This window comes from Salvelinus sp. IW2-2015, linkage group LG18, assembly GCF_002910315.2.
Source record: "Salvelinus sp. IW2-2015 linkage group LG18, ASM291031v2, whole genome shotgun sequence".
Taxonomy (NCBI): domain Eukaryota; kingdom Metazoa; phylum Chordata; class Actinopteri; order Salmoniformes; family Salmonidae; genus Salvelinus; species Salvelinus sp. IW2-2015.
The window spans coordinates 26,978,857-26,999,896 of NC_036858.1; the positions used below are offsets into that span (position 1 = coordinate 26,978,857).

Below are 21,040 nucleotides of genomic sequence, written 5' to 3' on the forward strand. Positions count from 1 at the left end.
TGAAAATAAATCATGAACACTTACAACGCTGCGCTTTGGTCCACACCTTCTTCAACAGATGTCCGGTACAGCCAGCTGTATGTTATTCATGTCGTCGTTCAGCCACGGCTCTGTGAAACATAAGATATTACAGTTTTTTATGCCCCGTTGGTGTGATATACATGCTTTTAGCTCATCCAATTTATTTCCCAGCGATTGCACATTGACCAGTAGTACGGATGGCAAGGGCAGATTAACCACTCTTCGGTGGATCCTCACAAGGCACCCCGATTTCTTTCCGTGATATCTTTTCCATCTCTTCTCCTGCGAATGACGGGGATGAGGGCCTGTTCAGGTGTTTGGAGTAAATCCCTCTTGCCCGACTCATTAAAGACAAATTCTCCGTCCAGTTCAAGGTGAGTAATTGCTGTTCTGATTTTCAGATGCTCTTTTCAGTCATAAGAGACAGTAGCAGCAATATTATGTACAAAACAAGTTACAAAAAATACGAAAAAACAAACAAAATAGCACGGTTGGTTAAGAGCTCATGAAACGGCAGCCCTCCTCTCTGACGACATCTTTTTAATTCCATTATTTTCCATTATGTTGGGGTACAGAGATGGGGTAATCATTTAAAAATCATGTCAAACACTATTATTGCACACAGAGTGAGTCCATGCAACTTATGTGACTTGTTAAGCACAGTTTAACTCCTACAATTATTGAATACTTATTGACTAAAGACATTTTAGCTTTTCATTTTTTATTAATTTGTAAACATTTCTAAAAACATAATTACACTTTAACATTATGGGGTATTGTGTGTAGATCAGTGACAAAAAATAATACATTTTAAATTCAGGCTCTAACACAACAAAATGTGGAAAAGGTCAAGGGGTTTGAATTCTTTCTGAAGGCACTGTATGTACCTCAAGTGCTTGTCGGTACCTAATGCCACCCACCACTCCTCAAATTATGTTTCAGAAGACAACATTTCCATTTTGGAGTACTTCACAATTCTCCTATATGCACACACAACATCAGAAACGTCTCCAGGTGGCCATTTTGCTATTACGCCATAATCGGACAATGTATTTTGTGTAATATTGTCACGACTTCCACCGAAGTCGGTCCCTCTCCTTGTTCGGGCGGCGTTTGGCGGTCGACGTCGCCGGCCTGGGAGGGGTACGGTCCGGAGGAGAGATGCTGGGTGCCGGTGGAGGACGTTTTGGACCCTTCGTTGCTGCGGGAGTTCCACCGTCTCCATCCGGATCGCCCTGCGCCTCGTCCTCCGGGTTGTCCCCGAGGTCGGTGTCGACGCGTTGCTGGAGCCGCGCGTCAGGGGGGGGATACTGTCACGACTTCCGCCGAAGTCGGTCCCTCTCCTTGTTCGGGCGGCGTTCGGCGGTCAACGTCGCCGGCCTTCTAGCCATCGCCGATCCACTTTTCATTTTCCATTTGTTTTGTCTTTGTTTTACACACCTGGTTTAAATTCCCCAATTCATGTTTATTATTTAACCCTCTGTTTTCCCCATGGTTTTTGTGCGTGTTTGTTTTATGTATTTTGGTCCTTTTGTGTGGGCTTGGTATTCTACATGTTTTTGGTAATTTTGAGTAAAGTTACTTTTATTACTGATCTCTGCAGTCCTGCACCTGACTCCTCTGCACCAGCTACACCCAGACTTTTTACAAATATCTGCTGAACCAAACATGATAACACAGAAAAGATGTCTACCCCCATGTTTTGATGGTCCATTATTAAAAAGGTACCACGTACAACACCAAAAGCAGTTCAGATTTTTATATAATGGTGGACTGCCAAGGTAAACAATGCGAAGAAATCCAATGAAATCACAGTTTCTGACAACGTACGCAAAATAATTGGATCACAAAATAAATGTTTAAAATATGTATTCAGTATAGAAAATAAAAATACAATAACGTGTGTGTTATTAGTTTAAGCACACTATGTTTGTCTATTGTTGTGACTTAGATGAAAATCAGATCAAATTTGATGACCAATTTATGCAGAAATCCAGGTAATTCCAAAGGGTTCACATACGTTTTCTTGTCACTGTATTCTCCCCAGCTGTAAAATCTCTAGACAACGCCATTGTGCATTTTCCCAACACCTCCTACTTGGAGGTCTGAGCAGAACAGCATCAAAACAAATATCCACCTATAACACAACAGCAATGTCAAATCTGTTCTCTTGTATGATTTGGAGTGTTGCTGGGTTGTCTAGAATGACATGAGAGGGATGGAGTCTTTCAGCAATGGATGTCTCAACAGAATCTGCTGCATCTTCTGACCGAATAAAATACCCTACAGTAAGCTATACAAGAAGACAGGTTGCCAAAATGTCACATGGCACATCAAATCAACGTTTATTTGTCACGTGCATTGAATACAACAGGTGTAGGTAGACCTTACAGTGAAATGCTTACTTACAGGCTCTAACCAATAGTGCAAAAAAGGTATTAGGTGACCATAGGTAGGTAAAGAAATAAAACAACAGTAAAAAGACAGGCTATATACAGTAGCGAGGCTATAAAAGTAGCGAGGCTACATACAGACACCGGTTAGTCAGGCTGGTTTAGGTAGTATGTACATGTAGATTTGGTTAAAGTGACTATGCATATATGATGAACAGAGAGTAGCAGTAGCGTAAAAGAGGGGTTGGCGGGTGGTGGGTGGGACACAATGCAGATAGCCTGGTTAGCCAATGTGCGGGAGCACTGGTTGGTCGGCCCAATTGAGGTAGTATGTACATGAATGTATAGTTAAAGTGACTATGCATATATGATAAACAGAGAGTAGCAGCAGCGTAAAAAGAGGGGTTGGGGGGGAGCACACAATGCAAATAGTCCGGGTAGCCATTTGATTACCTGTTCAGGAGTCTTATGGCTTGGGGGTAAATACTGTTGAGAAGCCTTTTTGTCCTAGACTTGGCACTCCGGGATTGATTGATGTTATCTAGACTGTTACTACAATCATAAATGAGAATTGTGAATTGCTCCAAAATGGAAATGTTCTCTTCTGAAATATAATTTGAGGATTGGTGAGTGGCATTTGGCACCCACAAGCTTGAGGTACACTGTACGTGCCCATGAAATCACCAAGTCCCTGGGTCCAGACAATTTCAAAGGCCTTTCTGTGTTCCATGAATTTAGTGTCATGTCACGCAGTATCTACATTCACAGCCAGGGGAAAGACGACAGCAGTAGACAGTTAACTGTATGGCACAGAAATACTATTCTGTTGCGTACGTTTCCCATGGCAGTTCACCATTATATAATCATCGGAACTGTTTATGATGTTGTACATGGCACTGTTGTAATCATTGACCATCAAAACGTAGACATTACATTTTCTATGTTATAATGTTTGGTTCAGGAGATATGATGCAAAATACATTATTTGGTTATGGTGGAAAATGTTTTTGTTTTTTTGGCGATGGCTCCATATTTGAAAATAATCAGGGCACCAAACTGTGCAAGTGTAACAAGTTTCATGATTTTATGAAAAAGTTTACATTTTCACATATTGGACTATATAGGAGTAAGATAGGAGACAAGCAAATTAATGTAGGCCCTACACAGAAACTGTCCTACTAGGCCTACTGTATTAGTAGGCCTAGTAGGCCTACTAATACAGTGCATGATCGAGTGCATGATCGAGTAGGCCTAACAAAGCAATATAAATCGTTTGAACTGTATTGATCACTTTCAAATCAGAGGTTCAGTTGGGATGTTGTTGGTGGTGTCGGCCTCACTGTAGCCAAAATGGTTTACTTTTCCATGATCATTTATGTGAAACATACAGATCGGATCCGGCCCACTAAGGGGTCCAATATATTCAATATACTTTATTAGAATGACTAAAACTAAACTGTGTAGGAATGATAATGGACCTACATTTAAACAGTTTCTTGAATGTGTCCAGCTCACTCAAAATAAATATAGACAGTCAGGGAGTATTGAAAATTCCCAAAAAGATGGATAGAGCACTAGTTTCCAAATTTTGACAGCGAGGAAATATAAAAACATTTAAGTGCGGCCCTTCGGACCTTGTGGAAGACCGAATGCAGGCCCCGTGGCAAAATGAGTTTGTGCTGTCTCCTATCTGGCACTGATTATATAATCAGCGTTATCCATGACATCTCAGGTTCTCTGGAGTATACCTGCGTCTGTGAGTCTGTTCTGTGTACAGTATGGGTTTTTCAGAAAATTATCAGAATAAGCTTAGTCAAACAACATTAAATACAAATAACTGTAAAACAGTTTTTTTTAACCCTTCAGTTGTTTCAAAGTTAGACCCAGTACATGACATTAGACACATGGTACTTCAGGATGCTTTATATAGTTTATTAAATATTGCATAATACCAAAATCACAGCAGTAAATAGTGTTGTCTTCATTTTAATATTGACACTGAAACAGCACCGCAAAAAAAAAAGCTAACAAACAAAACCTGTTGCAGGTTGTGCATCTTGGCAAACTAAAGAACAAAATATATATAGTATTGTCACACACCGGATAGGTGCAGTGAAATGTGTTGTTTTACAGGGTCAACCATAGTAGTACGGCACCGCTGGAGCAAATGAGGGTTAAGTGCCTTGATTTTTTAATAATTTATTTGAAGCAGTGTCACACTTTAGTCAAGGTACTGGTACAGTAGTGGTACTTAGTACATGTATTCTCCCATCAAGGACTAAATCTAATGGTAAAAACAATAGTAATATCCTTAAATATGACATATGGATACATTTCTGTGATAATCAATAAAAGCAAATGAAAATTAGGCACAATTTGTATCTGAAATAAGGCATTACGATCCTCGCAAAATGGCAGCGTAATGTTACTTCATATGCATCAAACTGTCTGTGCTAAATAACTCTTCACTCTGTGCTTTGCCCAAAAAAATCATTCAGGTAAATAAGCCGGAACAACTGATAGAGCTTTATGTGACTTTTTCCCATCACTTGGATTCCATACTTCTTTATTATACATATTTACAATCCTTATTGTGCCAGGCTGTTTAATGGTTTACATGTTAATTCAAGCTGAAAGCACTGATCCTTTTTACATTATGTGTGTATACAGTACTCCACAATCATACATTCATACATCCTGTGATGTTTCATGGAGCACTTTATCACATCAACATTCTACACTGACTTGTAAAGGCTATCATACGATACCACAAGAGTGATTGCTTGTTGCCAAACGTCTATCATACAGCCAGTTTGATATGGAACAGACCTTTCCTTATTAAATTGTCCCTGGATCTCATAAGTTTTGTTTTAACTTCGGATGTCTGTGTTGGAGAAGGGTCATATCTATAGTGCAAGTGCTAGCATGGGGGAACCACATCATTAAATAGAACACATTGTGTTACACTGTATCTCTATGTGGTAAACAGCTCACAGCTGAGTCATAATACAACCGTCACTCAGGTTATCCTTCAGAAACATACGTTGTGGCAGTTATGTGCAGCAGACCAAGGGGAAATGTAAATGTAAGAAACGCTACTTACAAACACATGAATGGCCATACAGTCGAACCACATGAGGCTGCTGAGGGGAGGTCGGCTCATAATAATGGTTGGAATGGAGTAAATGGAATGGCGTTAAACACATGAAAAGCACGTGTTTGATGTGTTCGATACGATTCCATTGATTTCGTTCCAGCCGTTACTAGAGCCCGACCTTCCCAATTAAGTTATCACCGGACGCCTGTGAGTAGAACACCTCATCTAGGCTCCACTGTTGCCGCAAAATACTTCGTGATAGTCATATGAATGATTTAGAGACAAACTCAGCACAATGTAACTGGTTCGGTAAAAACAACCGTCAAACAAGACTATTCTCATCGATGTTGGCTATAAAAAAGCTAGGGATAAACGATGTTGAATGTTTTGAGTGTTGTATTGTCTCACGTCAATGACAAACGTTGTAACAGCTTGACAGAATTAAGCTTTCTATTCCTTTCAAGTACAACAGACAAATGAGTAAACAGGCCGAGCTGTACTTCATTGTAGAATAAATATCTCACAAAGGTAACACGATAGGGGGTAGCCACTTAAATAACTCCAAACCATGTCCCAATCTGGCTAGCTAACTTCATCAAGTGGATAAATAAAGATATGTAACATATAAATACTCTTAATCGGTATCACTCCAGGAACTAGATTAGTATTACTACTGTAAAAAGGTAATAATACGAGTTAGCTGTTGATAGTCTTACTGATATACTCTAATTTCAATTACACTGCCTAGTGTACCTAGACTGTCACTCATGACATTTAGGATTCCGCGGAAGAACACATAGCAGTTAGTCATAAAGAGGAAGAATTTGATATGACCAAGTTAAGAGAGAAGAACGTAGAGCTGCCACAACATAAGGCATCCTTTTTTCAATCTACCAAGTTTTCAGAATATACAGTATTCTGACATGGTGCATGCCTTTTAGCAGTTTACAAATCTGATGAAGCGTTCAAATTGGGGACCTCTGTCCTCACAGGAAGACTGCTTCGATGCGTTGATATCCGAATTCAAAGCAATCTTCCTTGAGGGAGTAGTCCAGCTCAAAGATAATTAGTCATGTTTTTCTTGTTGTGCCTAGACCTCAAAATAATGATGGCACTAACCTTTTCATGCGAAGAAAATTACATGTCGGATAAAATAAAAAATAATTTGTCGCTAAACTTTCCAAATGTTTTTTTTTGTCAGTCAAATTAATTATGCGAGAAATGGCGGTGGAAATACCTGTAATAAGAAAATATAGATATAATATCATATCAAGTTAACTTAGAGTCATGTGGTCGTCCCACTACAACTCGGGAAAGCATGCAGTTTATTAAGCTATAGATTAAATAAATTATGATGAACTTCACAAGGTGGTGAAAGTGCATGGAGATGAGCTTAATGCTCCATTCCAATAAATATTCTAGTGACATGATAATTGATGCTTGGCTGCTGTTTGACAATTCAAATAATCACATAATGTAGGCTAGCCTACCCACACTCTATCTGCGAACTTGGGGCTAAAAACGCACGTGCCAAGACCAGAGTGGGCATATTCTCTATATAACACAACATTCTTGTGACAAAACCTTCAGTAGCGTTGAAAATGCGATGGAAACACATTTCACTTTTTGGGGCATGGGAATTTAACCGCAAAAGTTATATTTATGTGCACTACGTCATCACGTCATCCACAACAAGTCAATTTGATTCAAACACATCTCTGGTGGGAAAATGTGCATATTGTTTTTATGCGGATTGTCGAATATTCACATTCAAATCTATCGCCAATTGGATGGGAACCTAGCTATTGATACAGTTAAGTGCTTTAAAAAAGTGGCATACCATGCCTGTCCTGTGGTTCCACTGGAGCCAGTCTAGTTTAGGCAGCTGTCTGCCACCAGCTACCTCACAGGAATCACAGAAGATCACGCACACTCACTCACTCATTAGCTCATACACACACAAGCTATCTTCATCAGGTACATACATAGCAGAGCCAGTCTTCCTGATTGCATTCATTACTTCATCTGACAGAAAGCTTAGCTAATATGTTTGATCATTGGGATTTCTATCATGCAGATGAACATGCTCAAATTATAGTACAGACCTTGAATAGAAACCAGAGGCAATACTAAAATGGCATTGGAAGCTTTTGGACTACACTGAGGTAAGAGTGTTCTGCTATATTTTATAAAGACTACAAGCCTACATTGTCACAAACATAGCTTTCTAACTTTTAGTGCATTCTGAGCTAACAAAATCAAGCCATTCCACGATGATACACAATATAGCAGGCCTATAAATTTGTTTCTTTAAGTTCGCTGTCAGGTCAATGGGTTTTTGAAATTTAAACCAAGGAATATGGTCTGTTGGACACTGTCCAAGTAGGTGCCATCACATACAGGCTGGTACCTTCATGGTATGTCCAACCAAACACTACATGGGTTTTCCTAGGGGGAAAAAATTGTCTTCTAGACGGCTTAGCAAGTCATGTCAACCTTCAAATATATCTGCATTCAAAGTTAAATAAAACGACTTTTCCCAACATAGGTCCTGAAAGGTAGCTGATGAATAACAGCTCCTATTTCTCTAGTGCATCAACTACACATTTGAGCCCTCCTGATCCATCATGGAGGTTATAAGAACCGCTCTCTTGATCCATAAACTGCTCTGCTACTGCTCCCTCATATAGATAGACATTCATGTGCTTCAAAAATACTTTGTATAGTAGTTAACAAATGACAAGAACACACCGCAAGTACTATACCTACTGTATAAGAATATACAGTGTACAAAACATTAGGAAAACCTGTTCTTTCCATGACAGACTGACCAGGTGAATCCAGGTAAAACCTATGATCCCTTATGACACTTGTTGAATACACTTTAAATCAGTGTAGATGAAGGGGATGAGACAGTTGAGATATGAATTGTGTATGTGTGCTATTACGAGGGCAAGACAAAAGATTTAAGTGCCTTTGAACGAGGTATGGTAGTAGGTGCCAGTCGCACTGGTTTGAGTGTGTCAAGAACTGCAACAATGGTGGGTTTTTCACGCTCAACAGTTTCCCTTGTGTATCAAGAATAGTCCACCACCCAATAGACATCCAGCCAACTGGACACAATTGTGGGAAGCATTGGAGTCAACATGGGCCAGCATTCCTGTGGAACGCTTTTGACACCTCGAGTCCATGCCCCGATGAATTGAGGCTGTTTTGAGGGTAAAGGGGGGTGCAGCTCAATATTAGGAAGGTGTTCCTAAATGTTTTGTACACTCAGTGTATACCGCAGTGTGTGACATTTAATTGTTTTACTAAAAATTCCATTGTCAGAATATCATATGATAAATTCAGCCATGTACTGTGCAGGACGTGGTTAAGGTATGTGTACACCACACTGACGATTGGGCAGAGTGTCAACAGCTAGCTTTCTCCTATTGCCACCTCATGCACATTAACATACCTCAGACCAAACTGATCACTTACATTAGACAAACGTCTTCACTTGACTAAATGACTGTCCTAATTTAAACAGTCAAGAGTAAAAGTAATTATTTCCCAACACTCAACAGGCAACCAAGGGTTAGAGCTAGGTTCTCCTCACACTATAAAATGTTTGTTGACAGGTTATAAGTTGACCTCTTTTACGTAATTTCCTGGAAACGTGCCAAACTGTTTTGTCCTCTTCGAGGTACCTGAAAACGAAACAACAACAACATTTGTTAGTCTTTGCAATCAAATATGCCTACTTATGTGATATAATAGCAAGCACTACCATTGAGTACATAAACACATACGTTTTGAACTCTACGGGCTCTATCTTTGAGCCAAACGCACGCTCTTTGGCAATTCCGAGTTGTTAAAAACCAGCGCTTTGCTATGGCGCCAGGGTTGGTAATTGACCTATCTTATATCAGCTCGCTTGCTCTGAGGTGGAAGGGGTGGAAATATTTGATGTGTGTCATTAAAAACATGTGCCAATTTCAAGTAGCGCTACTGGTGATATTTAAGACTCACTAAAAGCTGGTTTAGCAGTAATCCAATTGGTTATGGCATCGATTTTGTCAGCGGAGGCGCATAGTAGCCTAATCAGTAGCCTATTACCAATGTTTTATTAAACAATATTCAATGTATAGGACAAACATCCATGCCTCCTGCCGAAGAGCCCTTATGCCTACGTGTGCACCAGTGGAGGCTGCTCTGGGGAGGATGGCTCATAATAATGGCTGGAACTGAGCGAATTTAATGGCATCAAACACGTGGAAACATGTAATTGAAGAATTTGATACCGTTCCACCTTTTCCGCTCCGGCCATTACCATGAACCCGTCCTCCCCAATTAAGATGCCTCCTATGGTTGGTTGGTTTGCTTTATGTTCATGGAACATTATACACTGTCTTTATAGGCCTCATCAATAGCCTAGTGAATTTAATCTTGCTTATTGACTATGTTTGGCATGTCCATGTCCAATTTACAGTAGGCCTAGCCCCTACAGCCCCTACAAAACAATGTATTTCCGTATTGAAGCAATGCAATTAGAACAATGTGGACTGCAAACATATTCAACATATTTAGCAAATACGGGGGAGGCTATTTAACGAACTAGTTGAGTTGATGACAACGCAATACATAAAAGATCGTAAATACACAACTTAAAGTGACCACATATTTAGCCATTAAGCACGTTCTGATTGGCCAGTGAGGTGTCAAGCCGCGACGCATCCACAACTTGTTTATTCATCAAGACCCAGCTACTGCCTGCTACTGCGCCAATAATTCCGGTTGTGAAAATAGCTAAAATATTTTTGACACACCCCAAAACCTATAGCGCTACTGCCAGCGCTAAGATTGACCATTGTGTTAGGTTTGTGAAAATAGAGCCTGATGTGTTTGAACCTCCTCCATATGCGAATTTCCAAGAAACTACCCACATGGCAGTTTTACACTCTACTGTCACTCTGCTGTCACTCTGCTGTAACCCTATATGGATGAATGTGACTATGACCATATCTTTGGGGAATCCATCCTGAGCCCCCAGGCACATACCAACAAACCAGCCATCATCGCACTTCTCCATGACACTGACAAGATCTCCCTCCTGCAGCTCCAGCTCATCTTCATTCTGTGGCACGTAACTGTACAAAGCCTGGAAACTGTAGGATAACATTACATGAAGTCAGAACTACAACCACAAAAGGACTTGAGAGACATAGAATCAAAAACAAAATATGAGATGTATTTACAAGACCAGGGTAGTGTTCAATAGGCACTAAATGGATTAAAACCAACTGAAACAGGGAGCGACTACTGGGACTCATTTTAGTTTTCTATTGCAAAGCATTTTAAAATATTTTCCGTGGCATGCCCTAATGAACATGACTCGGTTGAACTGGGGCCTTAAGTCAGAGTACAACAGTAAAACAGAAACCAGAGTATCCAGAGCTCAGACTAGATGTAGGGACAGACGTCAGACGGCCATACTCACATTCCACAGCTGAGACGGCTTGGCTCCGGGCTGCTGCTGTGGGACTGGGGTTGCTGGGAAATGATGAGAGATTGTTTACTGGGGTGAAGGGGGGGCAGGAGTCTGTGGAGGACAGAGTCATTGGGGTGGGGGGAGAGGGTGCTGCAGTACCTCACCGAGGTCTCGGCTATATTCATGATCTCATTACACACCGCCTCCTAGTGACAGTGGTCAGGTCAGAGGTCAGAGAGAGAATTCCCAGTCAGCCCAGAAGGAGAGATGAAGGAGTTGGGTAGAGGGGCAGGGCAGGGAGTTAGAGGGTGCACAGGAAGAAGGAAGGTAGGAGGTCCAGTGAGTAGCAAGGCAGAAAGGGAGGGATCCGTTAGAAACCAGGAAAAACCAGGAAAGTCGTGAAACACCAGAAGAGATGGTGGTGGAGTCCGGCCGAGGGGTAAGCATGGAAGAGCAAGACACTAGAGTGAGTGGCATATAGAATGAACACAGTCACAACGAACTATTAGTTCACGTCTGATACTATTCAAAAGATGATATGCACAATTAGTGGGGAGGAAAAGATGACAGCAAGGTCATGCAATAATGCTGTCATATTAATCTTATTGACTTGTTCTTCACAGAAACTCAACGTAACAGTCTAAAGCTGAGATGGGGTTTAGGATAAACGATTAGTTAAGTGATGAAGTTCAGTTAAAATAACAGTGACAAGTTAAAGCAAGCGATCATCATAGATCATGATAAATAAATCCCCACCACATATTGCTTGTCCAGAAATACCAGACATATCAATTTTCAAACATTATCGTCGCCCACAAAAGGCAAATCGGCACCTTACCGTGAATGAGTTAGCATTCATGTTGTTGTCCTGGATGTCAAACAACATGACAGGGCTTCTGGAGGTTCTTCCATGGTAGTCGCTGTCATTCTTCACCAGCTGTAAGAGGGAACACACACATTAGACTCGATGGTTCACAAATAGGAGTTCCCCACTGGGCACAGATGTCAATTCAACGTCTATTCTACGTTGGTTCCATGTCATTTCATTGAAATTACATGGAAACAACGTTGATTCAACCAGTGTGTGCCCAGTGGGTGATGTCTGGAAGGTGCAATTCATTTCCAACAGCGTGCTGTAAACACAATCGTAGTGGAAGTCAATTTACACTGTTTGTTAGAAAAATCCATAGACATATCTCTCAAACAAAAGTTATTTTCTGTAAAAACATTCATACATTTGTTTCAGACTGTTCGCGAACCAGTCTTAATCCTCAAATAGTATTCAAATTGGCTTCTCTATGACATTATTTTCCAATATGATGGTATAATTGTGGGGGTCAAGAATCTGCAACCCCTGTGAATCATTCAACACATTAAAAAAATACAAATCATGCACGGTCACATGGTTTTCATTCCAAACACCTGAGATAAATCTTCATATGAAAACCCAATTTAACACTCAAACATGTGCATGTTAGTGGCGCACACACACACAAAAAAAAACATGCAGTCCAAAATATGACACAGGAGTCGTGTAAGCTCTGCTGACTGCATTGGAGGAAGGTCAACCTTAGGTCAACATTACAGTTAGTTGTCATTCACTATCTATTGCACAATTATCTATCTAGAGGCAGCAACAACGGAAACATCCTATTATTGTGGCTCATGGAGGGAAGAACTCCAGTTCTAACCACAGTGAGCCCGAGATGCAACACTGCACACCATGCAGTTGATCAGATACCTCTGCAGGGCTATTTCGCCAGCTGCCCAGGGCATCGCGGCCAGTGCCCCTGTCTCCCTCTGCCCCCTCCCCCTCCATCAACTCCCTCTCCAGGATGCTCAAGGGGCTGGCCCCTGTCAACCAGCTCTCCAGGCCCGCCCCTCCACAGGGGCTCAGGCTACGGGACAGACGAGGAGAGGGAGGGGAGAGAAGGAAGTCCTCCCCCTGGGGCGGGGTGAAGGTGAGGAAAGGGGTGGCCGAGCCAGGGCGGGGCGGGTAGGGCGGGGGCAGGGGGGAGGCGGAGGGGGAGGCCATGGGGGAGATGCAATAGGGGCTGCCGCAGATGGGGGGCACGGGGCTGGCAGGGGCAGGTACTCGCCCAGCGGTAAGACACGGAGGGGAGAGGGGGTAGAGGAGGGTGGGGCAGTGGGGCTGGCACCCCCTATGGTCAGGGAGATCCACTCAGAGGAGATGGCGTGGACCTCGGGGGACACAGAGCGGCGGGGGGAGCGGGGGAGGGGCAGGGGGGATGTGGTGAGCCGGTTGTTACGGACACGGTTCAGCTTATAGACCAAAATGACCATCCAGAGACAGGGGAGGACGAGGGACAGAAACGGGAAGATTAAACATTAGACATGAGTATGAATAAACAAAACACAAATAATAAAGTTATATAGTTATATAATAAATAGCAATACTAGGCCACAAAAGTAAACAAAAAAAACTGAGGCAAACTTGGAGTGTATAGGATTGTTGTATTCCTGGACAGACAGCTATACAAGAGAGTGTGTGTGTGTGGAGCGTGTCATTACCTGAGGGGAAGCATTGAGGCTGCGGTGAGGTGATTGGCCAATGGGGGGGTCTGGGTAATCGAATCCATTCTTTACTCTGGGTCGTTTGTGCACCTCTATGTAGGTGACTGGGAATATACCCTGGCGGTTGGTGCCAGAGACTTTGCCCTCGTACCAGTTCTCATCGACCCTGCGAATCAGGATGATCCTCTCTCCCTGTAGACACACATTGGCATCCCGTTAGCTCATACTGTATGATCGCACATTTATATGCATGATATAACAAACCATTATATTAGATAACATAGAATAACATTAAAGCAAGCACAAACTAAACACCATCAGCACACACAAGATTTCTGATAAGCATACTGTATTTCCTGTATCCTGAAACTATGATGGAACTAGGTTGCAATACTTTGTGATTTCCGTCTGTATTACGTAAAAAGAGGAACAAACTGCTCCGAACCTCAATACCCTTAAAACCGAGTTATTTTTACCTTTCTGAAAGACATCTCCACCACCGTGTCCCCTGTAAAGTTGAAGCGTGCAATGGCCTCTCCATACTCCAGCACCTGCACTGGTGCACTCTTCTTTGGCTGGGCCTTCTCCGTGGGGGGAAGGAGCTGGAGAAAACATACACACAAAGGCCAAAATACAAATCGGTCAATGTCAATGCTAGGATCTAGTGTCAAGTTCAGGAGGCAATCAGTCAAAGTCAATGGTAGGTACTGTAACAGTGTCACATTCAAGAGGGCACACTGTAGTAGAACATTTTGCAATAGGAAACAAATATCTGCGTTTTTCCACGGACAAGGTGGCACCTCCCTGTTTCAAAACAGTTTCTTCTTACTGAACACGACTCCAGTGAATATCAATACTCAACAGGGCCTCTTCCACTGTTGAACTTTTCAACTGACTGGTGTCATAACCCTGACGAATTGACTTGTGTCATAATAACACTGCAATAATTGAGCTTCTTATCAGCGGGGTGGTGGCACTGGGATCCTCATCTCTCCCAAGTGGACATTCTCTCTTTCTCCCCTGACCCATCTGTCTATCGCCTCCTTTGAATTCTCATGCTGTCCCAGTTACCAGCCCTTTCAAGCTTAACATCTTATCATTTATCGCCCTCCAGGTTCCCTTGGAGAGTTCATCAATGAGCTTGACGCCTTGATAAGTTCCTTTCCTGAGGATGGCTCACCTCTCACAGTTCTGGGTGACTTTAACTCCCCACGTCTACCTTTGACTCATTCTCTCTGCCTCCTTCTTTCACTCCTCTCCTCTTTTGACCTCACCCTCTCACCTTCCCCTCTCACAAGGCAGGCAATATGCTTGACCTCATCTTTATGATGCTGTTCTTCCACTAATCTCATTGCAACTCCCCTCCAAGTCTCCGACACCTACCTTGTATCCTTTTCCTCTCGCTCTCATCCAACACTTCCACACTGCCCTACTCGGATGGTATCGCGCCGTCCCAACCTTCGCCTCTCTCCCCCCCGCTACTCTCTCCTCTTCATCCTATCATCTCTTCCTCTGCTCAAACCTTCTCCACCTATCTCCTGATTCTGCCTCCTCAACCTCCTCTCCTCCTTCTGCATCTTTTGACTCTCTATGTCCCCTATCCTCCAGGCCGCGCTCGGTCCTCCCTCCCTGCTCGTGGCTCGACGACTCATTGCGAGCTCACAGAACAGGACTCCGGGCCAGCCGAGTTGAAATGGAGGAAAACTCACCTCCCTGCGGACCTGGCATCCTTTCACTCCTCCTCTCTAACATTCTCCTCTTCTGTCTCTGCTGCTAAAGCCACTTTCTACCACTCTAAATTCCAAGCATCTGCCTCTAACCCTAGGAAGCTCTTTGCCACCTTCTCCTCCCTCCTGAATCCTCCTCCCCTCCCCCCTCCTCCCTATTCTGCGGATGACTTCGTCAACCATTTTGAAAAGAAGGTCGACGACATCCGATCCTCGTTTTGCTAAGTCAAACGACACCGCTGGTTCTGCTCACACTGCCTACCCTGTGCTTTGACCTCTTTCTCCCCTCTCTCTCCAGATGAATCTCGCGTCTTGTGACGGCCGGCCGCCCAACAACCTGCCCGCTTGACCTATCCCTCCTCTCTTCTCCAGACATTTCCGGAGACCTTCTCCTTACCTCACCTCACTCATCAACTCATCCTTGACCGCTGGCTACGTCCCTTCCGTCTCAAGAGAGCGAGAGTTGCACCGCTTCTGAAAAAAACTACACTCGATCCCTCCGATGTCAACAACTACAGACCAGTATCCCTTCTTTCTTTCTCTCCAAAATTTTGAACGTGCCGTCCTTGGCAGCTCTCCTGCTATCTCTCTCAGAATGACCTTCTTGATCCAAATCAGTCAGGTTTCAAGACTGTCTTCAACTGAGACTGCTCTTCTCTGTGTCACGGAGGCGCTCCGCACTGCTAAGCTAACTCTCTTCTCCTCTGCTCTCATCTTCTAGACCTATCGGCTCTGCTTTGATACTGTGTAGACTCCATAGATCCTCCTCTCCACTCTCCGAGATTGGGCATCCTCGCGGCGCGGCCCACCGCTTGGATTGCGTCCTACCGACAGGTCGCTCCTACCAGGTGCGCGTGGCGAGAATCTGTCTCCGCACCACGTGCTCTCACCACTGGTGTCCCCCAGGGCTCTGTTCTAGTCCTCTCCTATTCTCGCTATACACCAAGTCACTTGGCTTGTCATATCCTCACATGGTCTCTCTATCATTGCTATGCAGACGACACACAATTAATCTTCTCCTTTCCCCCTTCTGATAACCAGGTGGCGAATCGCATCTCTCCATGTCTGGCAGACATATCAGTGTGGATGACGGATCACCACCTCAAGCTGAACCTCGCAAGACGGAGCTGCTCTTCCTCCGGGGAAGGACTGCCCGTTCCATGATCTCGCCATCACGGTTGACAACTCCATTGTGTCCTCCTCCAGAGTGCTAAGAACTTGGCGTGATCCTGGACAACACCCTGTCGTTCTCAACTACCATCAAGGCGGTGACCCGTTCCTGTAGGTTCATGCTCTACAACATTCGCAGAGTACGACCCTGCCTCACACAGGAAGCGGCGCAGGTCCTAATCCAGGCACTTGTCATCTCCCGTCTGGATTACTGCAACTCGCTGTTGGCTGGGCTCCTGCCTGTGCCATTAAACCCTACAACTCATCCAGAACGCTGCAGCCCGTCTGGTGTTCAACCTTCCAAGTTCTCTCAGTCACCCCGCTCCTCCGCTCTCTCCACTGGCTTCCAGTTGAAGCTCGCATCCGCTACAAGACCATGGTGCTTGCCAACGGAGCTGTGAGGGAACGGCACCTCCGTACCTTCAGGCTCTGATCAGGCCCTACACCCAAACAAGTGCACTGCGTTCATCCACCTCTGGCCTGCTCGCCTCCCTACCTCTGAGGAAGTACAGTTCCCGCTCAGCCCAGTCAAAACTGTTCGCTGCTCTGGCACCCAATGGTGGAACAAACTCCCTCACGACGCCAGGTCAGCGGAGTCAATCACCACCTTCCGGAGACACCTGAAACCCCACCTCTTTAAGGAATACCTAGGATAGGATAAAGTAATCCTTCTAACCCCCCCCCCCTTAACAGAGTTAGATGCACTATTGTAAAGTGGTTGTTCCACTGGATATCATAAGGTGAATGCACCAATTTGTAAGTCGCTCTGGATAAGAGCGTCTGCTAAATGACTTAAATGTAAATGTAAATAACTGGTCAATTTGGCACATCAGTCTGTACCGTACTGTAGTGAGTTCCATTAGTAACAAAAAGGTCAGAGTTAATTTTCAGTTACAATATTGGAACTGTTTGTACCTCAACATAACTCCGTGGGAAGATGCCGACTCTGCCGTGATGCTCCCCTTCAAACCAATTATTATCCACCTGTCGAATGATGTACACAATGTCTCCCTTTTGAAATGGCAACTCCCTGAAAAAGAGAGCAACAACAAACATATAGGTTAGCTATTGGGTTCAACAATATGCCAAATTGAAAAAATATGAGCATTATGTCAAAAAGGCATATGGGCAATATGACAAAGGGAGAAATATGACCACATATCAACCACATGGAACATTTCACTATGAGACTCAGAATGAGGTCTGCCCACGTGTAAATTGCTATGTGAGAGTGGAGATGAATATAAACCACCACCAGTCAGTCACACTAATGCCTATATGGTACAGTCACATGATGATTACAACACACCAAGGCTTATATTTCGCTGCAGCTTAACATATTTTGTGCATGTTCTTGAAATCACTCATGATATGTGCGTCAATGACTTTTACCCACTTTAGAGTCTCCGCTCTGAAGTCAAACCGAGCCAGGGCTGGAGTTCTCTGTAAAACAAACAAAGCAGGGACTGTTAGAAAATCAGGATGGATAAAGGAGCCTGGACTCCCATGCCCTGTGGTATGTACTGAACATTGGTTATTCAGTTCAGGCTGGCCTTGCATGCCAGGTTGCGAGGTACACACAAAACTATCTTCTAATATATGTTCACGTGAATTACTGCTGGTGGTTACAGTATATCTTTATACCCTGTAGTAAGACGTAATTTATTCATAAAAGTTGAGGCACATGAAAAAAATCTCTTGTACATGTCAAGCTGCAATAAACATCTGTTTTCTTCTCCAAAGCATATAAAGCACTGCAAATTAACAATAATATAATAACATAATATGATTCCAGAATGTATAAAAACATAAACATATAATCCAGAGTAACAATTTGTACTGGTCACATACAACAGTAATTAGTTAAAATGCTTAAATGTTTTTGAGTGCTAAATGTAACTTCTGAGCTCATCTGCTTGTTGGTTGTGCCCTTTCAGTGTCCCTGATCCACTGAGAATATTCTAGCAATGACAGGAATGGAACGACTCATGTGACTGTTTCTGTACGGTGGTGGTAAATACTGAGCTACTGTGGGCTGCAGTCAAACAGATGCCAAAAGAGCAGGCAGGCCGATTAAAATGTAGTAAATGTGTGTGTCAGGGAAAACAGAGTGAAAGGCAGATTTATCATGATGATATACAGTATTTTTGGCAGATTTATTTAGCTGGTCCCTGAAAATAGAGTAGAGTAGAGAGCATACTCTTTGTCGTCTGGGTTTGGCCGGAGTAGGCCGCCATTATAAATAAGAATTTGTTCTCAACTGACGTGCCTAGTTAAATAAAACGTTAACAAAAAGAATTAGAAGTGTATGATATTGTAAAAAGGTATGTTGAAACGGTAAATCATAAACATAATGGGTGAACAAAACTGTAGAACCTATATTGTGCTAACCTGTACAAAGCGTTATGTTGAACCTTGGAATGTGTTTATAGCTACAACTACTATCACAATAGCTTCATTCATCCATATTCAGGCAGGCAAGGTCAAATCATGATATATTTAAATATATGTAAATATATTATATATGTATATATGTAAATATATTTAAATCGTTGTAGTCAGAGGAGTCATGCCCATAGGGGGCACAGGGGACCCTCAGATTTGTACTGTTTAAAAAAATTTAACTACCCAAAAATATATTGGGTTGTTGTTATTTTTCTGTAATACTACTAGCCACCTAGCAATTTTATGAAGTTGGCTTTAGCTAGCCCAGATAGGTTCCCAATTTCCCAACCTCATAACTACAGAGCCTTCATAAAGTATTCACACCCCTTGACTTTTCCCACATCTTGTAGTTACAGTGGGATTAAAATGGATTTGTCTTTTTTTTTTTGTCAACAATCTACACAAAATACTCTGTAATGTTAAAGTTGAAGACAAATTCTAACATAGATTAGGGCCTAATTAATTTATTTCAAATGACTGATTTCCTTATATGAACTGTAACTCAGTAAAAACGTTGAAATTGTTGTATGTTGCGTTTACATTTTTGTTCATTATAGCTTGTCTAATTATCTTAGCTGGCATGCCTGCTAGCAAGGCTGGTAGACTTTAAAAAATGACCACCAGTCAGGAGGATACAGACAGCTCATGATGTATGTTTAGATAAGCAGAAAAATTTACTTATTTTTTACATAGAATTAAGCATAACGATTATGGCTCTAGATTGCAGGAAAAAGCTGTTTCAGGTGTTTGAAAAATATTTTTGGGGTGCACCCTGGTTATAGTCATCAGTGGGTGTTGACCCATGTTGAACGTAATAAGCAGTAAAATGGCAGAACAATGATTCAAGCCAGAGTTAGTAATGCCCTAATCACCGTAACACCTGACTCAAATGTACAGCGTTTGCTTCAACCCTTTGAAGTCTGGTCACAGCTGACAAAACCATCTGTGAAAGCAGGAACCCGACTGTCTCTCCTCCCCTCACACACAGTACATTACAGCACACTCACACACAGTACAGTACAGTACACACACAAGTACAGTACACACACACACAGACATACACTGGCGGAAGGTGGGGTTCCCCAGGGAGCCATACAAGCTAGATCCGCCCCTGCACACACACACCAAAATAGCTGTCATTTTTCACAATGAGAGGGATGGTACTGTATTGTACCTCTGATCCGGATTTCCTCTTGTCTGCGTCATTGATGTTGATGTTGAGCAGGTCTCCGAAACGTTCGTTAGTGATGAACTGATGGTGGGTGGGAACAATTCCCGTGTGTCGCCTCGATGCCGTGTCGGCCTCCTCCTGCTCCCTCTTCAGCCGCCGTTGCTCTTCCAAAATTTTCTGTCAGGGAAACATACCATTATCTGTCATTTATTTTGCATTTTACTTGTTTTTGCATGCCACATTAATAGTTCTAAGGACCACAGACACTCCAAGATGGAGGATGGAAATTATCAGTAAAGCAATTTGTATATTGTGGAAATATTTCACAGTTTTAGTATACGCTGAACAGTTTTTAGTCATATTTATTGTTCAAAAGGAGAGTGAAGCCCTATCAGATTTTGTTGAGAGAGGACTACAAAAGAAATGTTGCAGAAACAATAAACAAACAATAAAGAAACATTACCTCTTTATCTCCATGGCGTCTCCTGACTACCTCATCCAGGCCGTCACCAAGGTCTCCTTGGGTCAAGGAGTCTGAATCTAATACAAAAAATGTATAAATTATGTCCTGAAATTCTCCAAAGGCATTCAACATTTCCCCATAACAGAGTTCATCAATAGTGCTGCTTTCAATATCTATAATATTTCAATAAAAAAAAGAAATAGCTCTAACCCTATTGCAATACCACTATTCCAATAGATCTATAAAACTTATTTTGACAATGCAAGGGAACACTGTAAAACATAGAACTAGACATGCTCTGAAGAAAAGGTGTCCGTTGCAGTATGATAAAGGAGAGATACACACACTGAAGAAAAAAAACATATTCCCACATGCACAAAACAATAAACACAGTAACACAGTATGACCCTGTTTTTATGAAAAAATACTAGAGGTTGATGGCTATAGAGGAAACAAAACACTGTACAAAAACATTCAGATAAAAACAATTGTGACTTATGATATGGTTGATGTACAATGTAAATGCATATCACCCATCACCAATG

At 42.6% G+C, this 21,040-nt stretch overlaps 1 protein-coding gene across 1 annotated transcript in view; it reads right to left on the reverse strand.

The window, feature by feature from the left end:
• Nucleotides 1-4,330: 4,330 nt before the first annotated feature.
• Nucleotides 4,331-21,040, reverse strand: part of LOC111978221 (sorbin and SH3 domain-containing protein 1) — a 65,909-nt gene continuing 49,199 nt past the window's right edge. Inside the window, 13 exon segments of the mRNA XM_070448406.1 lie at nucleotides 4,331-9,203; nucleotides 10,555-10,661; nucleotides 10,994-11,190; nucleotides 11,823-11,921; nucleotides 12,726-13,068; nucleotides 13,070-13,132; nucleotides 13,134-13,267; nucleotides 13,517-13,711; nucleotides 13,996-14,121; nucleotides 17,332-17,446; nucleotides 17,813-17,859; nucleotides 20,036-20,209; nucleotides 20,496-20,572. Of these exon segments, the coding sequence (XP_070304507.1) occupies nucleotides 9,136-9,203; nucleotides 10,555-10,661; nucleotides 10,994-11,190; nucleotides 11,823-11,921; nucleotides 12,726-13,068; nucleotides 13,070-13,132; nucleotides 13,134-13,267; nucleotides 13,517-13,711; nucleotides 13,996-14,121; nucleotides 17,332-17,446; nucleotides 17,813-17,859; nucleotides 20,036-20,209; nucleotides 20,496-20,572 (1,745 nt within the window). The 3' untranslated portion in view covers nucleotides 4,331-9,135.